The sequence below is a fragment of the Oncorhynchus kisutch genome, linkage group LG9 (genome assembly GCF_002021735.2).
Source record: "Oncorhynchus kisutch isolate 150728-3 linkage group LG9, Okis_V2, whole genome shotgun sequence".
NCBI lineage: Eukaryota > Metazoa > Chordata > Actinopteri > Salmoniformes > Salmonidae > Oncorhynchus > Oncorhynchus kisutch.
The window spans coordinates 6196094-6207833 of NC_034182.2; the positions used below are offsets into that span (position 1 = coordinate 6196094).

Here is an 11740-nt window from a genome sequence, read left to right on the forward strand (position 1 = left end):
CTCAGCCTAAAACCACAAACAGCAAGCAATGCAGGTGTAGAAGCATCATAACAATTTTGTTTGATACTGGGCAGAGACTCTTCCTACCTGTTGAACTAGGTTGAATTGGTGGGCAGTACTAGGCATGGGCTATGGCTTCAGTTTGCTCTTAGGTCAGGTTAGAGAGATTCATTTCTGGCTGACATCAAGTTTAAGGGGCTCTTATTTCAGACAAGTCCATTCAAATCAAACGGTTGGAATCGAGTTCAGATTGAGGTCAAGTTGGAAAGCATTTTTGGTTTCCTGTGTTTTGTTTTTCATTGGTTCTGCTGCTCTCCTATGTAGTAATAGTTCACAACTAATCAGGCATGATCCAATGCAACTCACATTGTGGGTTGTCTCCAAAAGACTATAGCATCTGAATCATCATCAAAATGAAGTTTGTGTTGATGGCTTTATCCATTAACTCATCATCTCTGCAAACCATATTACGATAACTAAGTCATCCTTGCCTGGATCAACATAATTGGGGCTTGTTTTGAGACGCTGCACATTTATTAACCATTATACTATACTCCCTCCTTGTGGTGCATTGAACACACTACATTTGTGGCAATGAACTGTTAACCCTCCAGTTCAGGTGATGGAGGTATGCACCTTCAACCTTGGGTTCATTTTGATTTCCAATAAAGAAGAAGAAAAACTAAGCACCTCATTGGCTGATATACCCGGAAGAGCAGAATAATAATGACGTCCGTTTTGGATCACTGTGAAGTCACATGAAGCGTATTACAATTCCCATCTCTCTTTTGCAGATTGTCAGTAAAATATTACAATTAAACAAAGTAATCGCGAGTTAACCGATAGTTTGCCAAAACGATAAGAACATGGACGAGGACGGTTTACCGATTGTGGGATCGGGAATAGATCTGACCAAGGTGAGTGTTTTCCGTAGCCGAATACATCTTGGTGGCTACTGTAGCTAAATTAGCCATGATAGCTTTAGCTTGTTTTGTTAACAAACTGAATGACTCCCAGACAAATAATGTAATCAAGTAAATGTTGTATCTAATGAGTGTGTGTAGTAAATAAACATTGCCGTTTTTCCATGATACTGAATGATATGGTCACAGGTCCCAGCCATACAACAGAGGAGAGTCGTTGCCTATCTCAACCAGTTCATTGTGCACACTGTTCGGTTCCTCAATCGTTTTTCGACAGTTTGCGAAGAGAAACTTGCATGCATATCTCTTCGGATACAGCAGATTGAAACTACCCTCAGCATTTTGGAAGCAAAGGTATGTGTTTTGTATACAATATGATGGGACTTTACTATGTCTTTGTTGTTGTATTGTTATGTGCTTTGCTCCTCTGGGCATACCAATATGATAATGCCAGTACGTGCTGATTTTGTTCTATGTAGCTATCCTCTATTCCTGGTTTGGAGGATGTCAGGGTGGAGGGTGTTGGTCAGCGGCCAGCTACGGAGGTCAACGGTCCAGTCCTGGTCCCAAGTCAACCAGAGACCCCTATAGCTGTGGCTGTGCCATTGCAACCTCCTGAGGTACCCCCCTCCACACACACACACACGTACATTGCCTTCAGAAAGTATTCATACATCTTGACTTATTTCACATTTTGTGTTACAGCTTGAATTCCAAATAGATTAAATTAAATAAAAATGATCATGCACCTACACACAATACTCCATAATGACAAAGTGAAAACATGTTTTTAGAAATGTTTGATAATTTATTGGAAATTTAATACAGAAATATCTCATTTTTGTAAGTATTCTCCCCCTTTTGCTATGACACTCCAAATTGAGCTCAGGTGCAGCCAATCCTTGAGATGGCAGTAACTTGATTGGAGTCCACCTGTGGACAATTGAATTGTTTGGACATGATTTAGAAAGAAACACACCTGTCTATGTAAGGGCCAACATTTGACAGTGCATGTCAGAGCAGGAACTGTACCATGAAGTCCATAGATCTCCAATATATAATTGTGATGAGTCATATATCTGGGGAAGGGTATGAAACTGTTTCTAGAGTGTCGAAAGTTTTCAACAGTACAGTGGTTTCCATAATTGGGAAATTGAAAAAATATGGAACTACCAAGACTCTGCCTAGAGCTGGTCGTCCGACCAAACGGGCAAGGAGGACCTTGGCCAGGGTGGTCACAAGAACCAAATGACAAATCTGATAGAACTACATAGTTCCTTGGTTGAGATGGGAGAACTTGTCAGAAGGACAAGTCTCTACAGCACTTCACCAATCTGGCCAGACGGAAGCCACTCCTAAGAAAAAGGCACATGACAGCACACCTTGAGTTTGCAAAAAGGCACCTGAAAAACTGCAGTCATAAGATTATGTGATCTGACACACACATTTTACTCTTTGGCCTAAATGCAAAGCGCTATGTTTGGAGTGAACCAGGCACAGCTAATCACCTGTCTAACACGATCCCTACTGTGAAGAATGGTGGACGACCTGCAAACGGCCTTAGACTGGGGCAACGATTTACATTCCAACAGGTCAATGACCCTAAGCATACAGTCCAAGTACTTGAGTGGCCCAGCCAAAGACGAGACTTTAATACCATTACATCTGTGGAAAGACGTGAAGATTGCTGTTCACCGCCACTCCCCATCTAACTTAACAGAGCTTGAGAAAATCTGCAAGGGAGAAAATGGAACGGCATCAAACACCTGGAAACCATGTTTGATGTATTTGATACAATTCCACTGATTTCGCTCCAGCCGTTACCACGAGCCTGTCCTCCCCAGTTAAGGTGCCACCAGCCTCCTGGGATTTCAACATATCCATGTTGATGGAACAATAACTTAAAGACTTGGTATATTTGTGCATGATGGAAATACTAAATTGCAGTATTGACTCTCCTTGTAGGCCTCTCCAAACATACCAGACCCAAGAGCAGCGGAGGCAGCAGGAGACAGTAGGATGACTGTGGCCAAGGACCCACGCTATGCCAGATATCTCAAGATGGTGCAAGTGGTGGGTCTCTCTACATTTTCACATTTCTACAGAATATGACGTCTGTTCAATGAAATCCGTAATTTAGAAAACTATTCAAAAACAGGGTGTTCCAGTTATGGCGATAAAGAATAAAATGGTCCAGGAAGGTTTGGATCCCAACCTGCTTGAGTGAGTGTGCTTACATTACGTCTTAGTAATATCTGTATTCTCATAACTCGTAATCCAATACTTTTTGTTTTATACCCCACATCTTAAATCTTTCTGATGTCATAAAATGGTGGTCCTACATGTATTCGAAGTAACAATGGCGATTCCTACATGTTTCGGTATGCAGCACACCCGATGCACCTGTGCCTGATGCCGTCAAGAAGAACACACTAGATCAAGATGATGACTGTGACGATGGCAGTGAGTCATCTTTCAGCGATTGATCTGCTGTCTAAGCCATGAAGCTGCCTATAGGCAACTTCCTTCCCTGTCACCTGTGCTCCAGGCCTTTTCCACTGTGCTGCTGCAGGGGCACAGAAGGACTAGATGCCAGTGTGTGCTTGACAGGCAGAACTACAGTGCTACCAGACAAAGTCCCACTTCTGTGGATGATCTCCAGGGATGCATGGGACTTTCAAAAGCAGGCAGATTAAAGTATCTGAAATGCATTGTAGATTGAGTGAATGTAAACGAGACAGTTGATAATGTCTGTATCCAGGTCAGCCACTGATTGTGTGGATGTTATATTTTTGTTTCCATTTCTTCTCCTGAAACATTTGATTGGACATGGTGTTTCTTTATGTCGTTTAGCAGTAAAACAGATGGAATGACAACCATGGAAAGTATCAACCAGATAATCGATTAGTAATTGATCATTCTTTTCTTTAGACTGCACTGGGCAAACATGCCTCTGCCCCTTTGTCAATATCTTGTGAACATTCCAATGAAAGAGATTGTGGGGCAGCAGGTAGCCTAGCGGTTGGGTCAGTAAGCAGAATGTTGCTGGTTGGAGTCCCCAAGTCGATTAGGTGAATAATCTTTTTGCCTTTGAGCAAGGCACTTATTGCCCCTGTAAGTCGCTCTGGATAAGTGTCTGCTAAAAGACAAATGTAATTGTGCTTTAGTCACATTTGTTTTATTTTGACAGTGATGTCTGCATGTTACACTTGTGAGAGGGTGATATGTTGTATCTCATGTCCATAATAATGTTTGTGAGAACATTTTGATGGGTACTATTTTACACTACAACTGCTGTATGAAGGATGTCCTACAGAAATGTTGAGGACTGTTCTCTGGCCGATTCGTCACTTTTAATTGAGACATTAAGCTGTGAACTGTAACTGTTCACTCCAGGAACAATGTGAAGAACAAATTAAGGAAATTGCACTTTTGGAGAAATGTATCATGGAGAAAAAAAACACCTAGTTGTGAGCAATGTGTCAATTACAATGGTACAGTGTAGACTAAATTAACAGTAGTACCTAATGGGAATTCACCTCAATCTTCTAAAATTATACATCTCCATCCCAGATTTAACCATGTTAGCAAGCCTTTCAGGCCCTTGATTCCCACTGTTGTGAAGGCATTATGCCTTGGCCTTTAAGTCCAATAGTTTTATACTACATCCCTTTTTTTTATCCAAATGCTCAGAGATCCAAATCATCTTCACATTGTTTGTAGTAGTCTCTGGACAGAACACTGCAGTGATGGGAGTTTTTCAATTGATTATGAAAGAGGGTAGATGGAGTGGTGTTAGACTGGAAAGCACTTTGTTCACGAGCACAAGGCAAGCAGCATTGACATCTGAGTGTTTACGCCGTTTAGCCTGAAAAATAAAGAACACATTTTGCCTCAAGATATGTGGACATCATTTTATTCAAACACTATTTGGGTTTTGTGTTTGGAACATAGAAGTACTTCACACATACAGTAGCCCTGTATGTATTCTGAGTTACTTTTATTACAAAGGTATACCATAGGTATGCCTCAATACCATGAGAGTTTTTCTTGAGCAAAATACACATTATAATATAAAACTTAACATTGGAGTAGGTAAGAGTACATACAGCCTCTTTCCATAAACTGGTGATGGGTGAAATTAAGTTTCTATATCTTGATCTTGTGATTTTCTTGCGCAATACTGACCTTTGTACCACCTGGCTGATGAACAATGGGTTACATATTTCCTTAACCCAATAAATTCTCGAATTGCTGGTCACAGGATATGTTTTGTTTTGTGGTTAACTGTTAAGACTGAGGTTATGTTGCAATGACATCCTCCGGAAGTTGTCATTACTGTGTAGGTCTATGGAAGGGGGTAAGAACCGTGAACCTCCTAGGTTTTGCTGTTGAGGCTACTGTAGACCTTTGCAAAATAGTGTGTTCTAATCTATGTGGTGACGTGATTATATTGAGTAGTTTTCACTCAAAATTCTAACTTTTTAAATGGTCCTCCCCTTCCTCCTCCAAGGAGCCTCCACTGCTACACATGTAATCTAGCCTATACCAGGGACGCAACATTGCTTTTCGAAGTGGAGGGAGACATAATATATATTGTGGTGTACAGCAGGTCAGCCACCAGGGGGAGACTCATCGAGGCCTGGTGACAGACGGTGTATACATCACGAGGCGATGGCTCCATCTGCTGGACGTGTCAGGTCTCGACGGGTTCTCCGGCCAGGACTAATTGGGGCTGATTGGGAGTCGGTGAGTAATCAAGGGCTGATTGCTCACCAGCTGTGCAAGGCCCATAAAGCTGTCAGAGGGCAGCACACAGGGAGTGTGTGGGGAAAGAAAGGACTCCCATATAGTTGGGAATGGTTACAGAGATAACAGGAGTGAGTGCAGTTTTGATCCTGACAGGATACAGCAAGACCCGGAGCCCAGAAGACTGTATCCCGGAGAGGGTCTCATGGGGGAGACCTTTTCTTTTTGAATTATTATATAAATAAACACCCTTGAAACCGAGCTAATCCTACTCTGTCCGTGTCTGATCTGTGAAACAGCTAAGCCGACCACTCGGAGGCGCCCGTTAACTTGTTTTGTATCATATTCCAATGATAAAACTGGGGGGGGGGGGGGGGCAAAAAGGACATTTCAGAATGTGGGGGATTACATGGCCTATACTATAGTCGTGATGATTATGTATGTAGCAGTGCCAGTAGCCTATGTGCCGGTCTGCATTTTTACATTGAATTCATCGATTTCACAAATAGCCTATCGCAAACATTGTCGAATTGAAGTATACCATACAAAGTTACATGTGCATTAATAGGTTAAATAGCAAAAGGCGGATACTAACTGATGTGAATGAATGTAGGCTATAGCTATATTATTGAGTTCCTATAGTACATAAAATGCTAACCAGACAGTTAGATGACCTTCTCAAATATAAATAATTCACATTCTGATACGGATACAGTCAAGTGTCTTCCTCCGTTAAAGACTGTAGCGTGGGCTCGAGTCTGGAATCATGATCATTAAATAACTGCCATAGACTCATCTGTAGGATGATAAGGAGAGTGCAAACTACAATCATGAATTATTATTATTAATCTTCCTTTTCAAGCTGTTGGCTGTAGGCTGTCCATTCTCAACACACTAACCCAGTAAATGTAATGCTACATATCAAAGGCGGACAAAAACTTGATTGAGATTTGAGCCCTTGCCACAAATCTACACAGAGAGCAATTTGACCAGTCAGTCAAACACTTGTGATGTAGTTTCTTTGATTATCAGTAAGCACTGTTGTACTTCTGTTAAGGTCTCTTCCATGAGCACGTCCAACTACATCAACGATTTGAATTGGCTGATAGGGAATTTCCGACAGGAAACTATCACAGCCACCTGGGAACAGGTCATATGTAGACATTGATCACTTGCCACTATGTCAAAGATTTTAATTGGCTGATGCTTAAACTCAACCTTGAACTTAAACTTTTTCTAATGTTCACAAGTATGGCCTGTAGTGTTTATGCAGTTTAGCCTGAAAAATAAATAACCCATTTTGGCTAAAGATATGGGGCCGCCTTATTCAAAAACTGTGTTTGGAACAGAAATACGTCACACATACAGTAGCCCTGTATGTATTCTGAGTTACTTTATTACAAAGGTATACCATAGATATGCCTCAATACCATGAGAAAGAGGTTTTCTTAAGCAAAATACCTAACTAGAAAAATATTTACATAGTAGTATCAAACGATTAACATTGGAGTAGGTAAGAGTACATACAGTCTCTATCCATAAACTGGTGATGGGTGAAATTACGTTTCTATATTAACTTGATCTTGTGATTTTCTTGCGCAATACTGACCTATGTATCACCAGATGAACAATGGGTTAACGCTTTCGTTAACCCAGGATGTCACAGGATGTGTTTGTTTTGTGGATAACCGCTAAGACTGAGGCTATGTTGCAATGGATACAGTATAAAGAAATAAATCATACCATTCAGATAATCTCATATACATTTGCTTTATAAAAGTAGAAAAAATACATTTGATTTTGTAAATATTCAGATTAAAAGGTTCAAATCAATGCTTCCTCAGGAATAGTCCACAAACTGTGTTCTCAGCTTCAGAGTAAACTTCTGTAAGAAACAGGACAAAGAGAAATAACTCAAATAAAGGAGAAGAAAAGGAGAATCATTCCCACCACAATGACAGAGCGGTGACTGAAAACTCACTTTAAAGTCGTGGATGTAGGTGAAGAAGAAGAAGATGAAGCTGAAGGCCACGATCCACTCACTCACAGCACTCACCAGATGGAACACATAGTCCTGTAATGACAGGGAGAGTCAGATAGAGACTGATATATGCACGTATAGATTCTCTGGCCTATGAAGCCTATATGGACCCAGAATATCGTGTTCTTGGTAAAGATGTGCTCATACTGTACCTCGTCTTCTGCTTTTCTATGCAGTGTGGTTTGTGTCACGAAGACAGCACAGACAACAGCTGGATGGAAAATGAAGGAGATATTTTCTTTGATAAAACAATGATCATTCATGATTAAAATCGATCAGGGTTACTTTTGTTTTCAAGGATACTGGGGAAAACTGCCAGGAAGGCGATGGTTGCAATTCCTGTGCGCATACGACACAAGGCCAATGAACACCCATAGGGGAAGGCCTTATAGGATATGATGGACTGGAGGATGGTGTACAGAACACCAGACACAAAGAAGAGTAATGCACCTGCATCATGAACTATCGTAATCGTTGTCTCCTGGGGAAAAATAACATGCCAGAGAGATCATGTATATAATATCACATATCACACTGTCACTTAATGGTAAACCCCCCCCCCCCCCCCACACCATCTTCTCACGAAAGGGGTGACAACCCACTGGGCAAAAATGTGATGATATTGAATAAACATGGAAAACTGATTGGATTTCACCCAACTTTTATCTTAAATCCAATTACATCCTACTTGGCACACACTGGTTGAATCAAAGTTGAATAGGCAAATTGAATGGACTTCTGTGCCCAATGGGATGGTGAAATTTTTTGTTGAATTCAAGTCAGTTGACAACTGTGATGTGAATGTGAATCAAATGTGAATCAAAACTAGTTGTTGAACTGACGTTTGTGCACCGTGGCAACCTACCTGGAAAGTAGCGACAAAACACATCCCCAAACAAGAAAGCATTCCAATCCAGAAAGCAGCCTGGTTCAGTACTGGGGGCACACCACCTGCTGTCTCATTGAGCTTCTCCACAAACTTGTATCTGGCATACATGGTGGCCATACCTGTAGAGGAATTGTCATGGCACATGGAGTGAACGTTTTTATTAGCACTTTTCACATTTAGACAGTATACGCTCACAGTAGACTATTGTAGGTATATGTAAAAACCTGCTGCAATATGTATTTATTTGCACCTTAAAAAATAGGTAAAAAAGAAAGACAAACATAGTGAAGTGAAACCTAATAATAGAATATCATACCATTTATCCCCATCTGACCATGCATATCTGCTTTCATTTTCTAAAAAATGGGAAGTGTGAATAAAGCTCTTGGCATTGTCTCTGACCTGGAAAAACCCATTGGAGTTTCTCACAGGGATTGTTCAGCCAAATGACAAAAGAACACATTGGTTTCCTTACCTTATAAGCAGTCTATGGACAAGGTATGACAGCAAATCATGCTTTGGTTAAGTTCCTCTAGCACCGTTTCCACATGCTAATGTTTTAGCATTTGTGGCACAAATCCCATTTAAATCATCGGACCAATATTAGTATTTTTCGGGTGTCATGTCCAAATCATCCAGAAGTATCTAAAACTTAGTGTGAAGCTCAACAAATTCACTTATAGATGATTTGAACATGATACATGAAAAAATGCTAATATCGTCCCATGACATTAGCATGTGGAAACAGTGCCAAGGAAACTAAACCAAAGCATGGATTGCTGTCATACATGGTTCATAGACTGCTTACAGGGTAAGGAAACCAAATATGTAATTTGGGTGAACTATCCCGATACACTAAGACAAAAAGCCCTTTCGTGGTTTTAGTGTCTTTCTGTGCTCACCTGCAAATGCAGTGATGACCGTCATCAAGCCAAAGACACAGCTCTCTGGGGGTTCAGCCCCAGTGTCACTAAAGAAAGAATAGTTCAAGTTTAATGTGTGTATTAATGCCATGTCTGGAGGTCCTTTTAAATCATTTGGATTTAATTGAAACAATACATTATATTTAAAAAATCATTATACTTATTGAATTATAACTGAACAGAAAGTGATATCATTTGTTATTAAATTAAATCAAAAAATGTAATCAAAGCAAAATCACACCATTGGCATAATATATTAACCAAATAGACAATTGCATTTCAATTGTGAAACCATACCATTTGATGACAAACAAATAATTCGGGTATATCTACAGAAAATATTACTGAATAGAGGGCTTTGATCGTTTGAATAGAGCGCTAATTAGTAAAACCATTATTCATTAGCTATGCCTAGTAATGTTTAGTTTGCATATGTGTTAAATGTCTATCTGCTTAATAAACAAAGCTGTTTAAATGTCAAGTGAGGACACACACCGGACATTAAGGGGTTCACAGGCCCCCACGCTGTGGACTGCACAGCTGTGAACTGGGAACCAGCCAAATACAGCATTCAACTTGGGGTGGGGAAAACGAAACTGATTTATTTTTGTTGCAAAATTGCGATATGATTTCCGTTACCAATACCCCCACTGATTTAAATAATAATAAGTTAACGCTATTATTACGGCAAGTTCGTGGAAAATAAAAATGCTCAGGTTGCTGATAAATATTCATAATCTTACCTTATATAGGGGAAGATAACATCCACATGATGCTCGAACAATGCAATTAGGTAGGAAACAATAAACGTGCTTGATGACCAGATGACCAAAAAAGTTGGTAAAAAGCATATTCCCTCCAAGAACCAAAACATTTTGTCAGCAATAAGGAAAAGTTACCACGCAGACAGACCGACCTTTGTGCAAGTTATAAAGAATAAATACGATGCAGAATACTGACAGGTAAAATCCCTCTGTCAATATTTCTCAGAGTTTAGATTTGAAGTAATATTAGAATTTGTCTAATCGGCCACCTAAAAAGTGACATCTCTTACTGTAAACTATACTGTAAACTGGTATTTTGCAATCACGTGGTCTAGACAGTATTGAACTTCAGTCAAGTTGAGTGTGGGCTGACGTCGGTACCTCTTCCGATCATTTCCGCATGTAACAGAAAATAAGACGCACAGCTTTACATAAAATGGCTACACACACACGATCACCATTTTTTTGTCATCCTCTTTTGAACCAAAATGTATTTCTTTCTTTCTTTCTTTCTTTCTTTCTTTCTTTCTTTCTTTCTTTCTTTCTTTCTTTCTTTCTTTCTTTCTTTCTTTCTTTCTTTCTTTCTTTCTTTCTTTCTTTCTTTCTTTCTTTCTTTCTTTCTTTCTTTCTTTCTTTCTTTCTTTCTTCTTTCTTTCAACTTCATTGTTCATTATTCATTCTAATCTGAGTGGGTAGGCCTGCAGAGGGATGCATCCATTCTACACTGAGTATTCAACACATTAAGGACACCTGCTCTTTCCATGACACAGACTGACCAGGTGAATCCAGGTGAAAGCTATGATCCCTTACTGATGTCACTTGTTAAATCCACTCCAATCAGTGTATATGAAGGGGAGAAGACAGGTTAAAGAAGGATGTTTTAGCATTCAGACAATTGATGCATCAATTGTGTTTGGGTGCCATTCAGAGGGTGAATGGGCAAGACAAAAGATTGTGCTTTTGAGCTGGGTATAGTAGTAGGTGCCAGGCACACCGGTTTGAGGCAAGAATTGCAACGCTGCTGGGTGTTTCACGCTCAACAGTGTTCTGTGTGTATCAAGAATGGTCCACCACCCAAAGGACATCCAGCCAACTTGACATAACTGTGGGAAGCAATCGAGTCAAAATGGGCCAGCAGCACTCTGCGGAATGCTTTCATCACCTTGTCAAATCAAATCAAATTGTATTGGTTGCATACACATATTTAGCAGATGTTATTATGGGTGTAGCAAAATGCTTGTGTTCCTTGCTCCAACAGTGCAGTAATATCTAACTATACACAACAATACACACACATCTACAAGTAAAAGATTGGAATGAAGAAATATAGAAATATTTGGATGAGCAATATCGGAGTCCGGAGTATAGACATTATGGACAGTATGTGGAGAGAATATGTAGTGTATCTGAAGAATATGTCGATAGAATAGTACATGTACAGCACTAGTTGA

The 11740-nt window shown here is 40.0% G+C and overlaps 2 protein-coding genes across 2 annotated transcripts; one reads left to right on the forward strand and one right to left on the reverse strand.

Moving 5' to 3' along the window:
• The first annotated feature begins 718 nt into the window (after positions 1 to 718).
• Positions 719 to 4840, forward strand: washc3 (WASH complex subunit 3). The gene is made up of 6 exons (XM_020490957.2): positions 719 to 917; positions 1113 to 1277; positions 1403 to 1543; positions 2889 to 2996; positions 3082 to 3146; positions 3313 to 4840. Exons 1-6 carry the CDS (start codon positions 867 to 869, stop codon positions 3407 to 3409), a joined length of 627 nt encoding a protein of 208 aa, XP_020346546.1. The 5' UTR covers positions 719 to 866; the 3' UTR covers positions 3410 to 4840.
• A 2184-nt stretch (positions 4841 to 7024) lies between these two features.
• LOC109896377 (DNA-damage regulated autophagy modulator 1) lies at positions 7025 to 10672 on the reverse strand. Its single transcript, XM_031831652.1, has 7 exons — positions 10269 to 10672; positions 9505 to 9572; positions 8579 to 8721; positions 8017 to 8194; positions 7866 to 7924; positions 7654 to 7746; positions 7025 to 7557 (listed from the first exon to the last, which is right to left on the reverse strand). The coding sequence occupies exons 1-7, from the start codon at positions 10397 to 10399 to the stop codon at positions 7513 to 7515; spliced, it is 717 nt and encodes a 238-aa protein (XP_031687512.1). The 5' UTR covers positions 10400 to 10672; the 3' UTR covers positions 7025 to 7512.
• Between the last annotated feature and the right edge of the window lie 1068 nt (positions 10673 to 11740).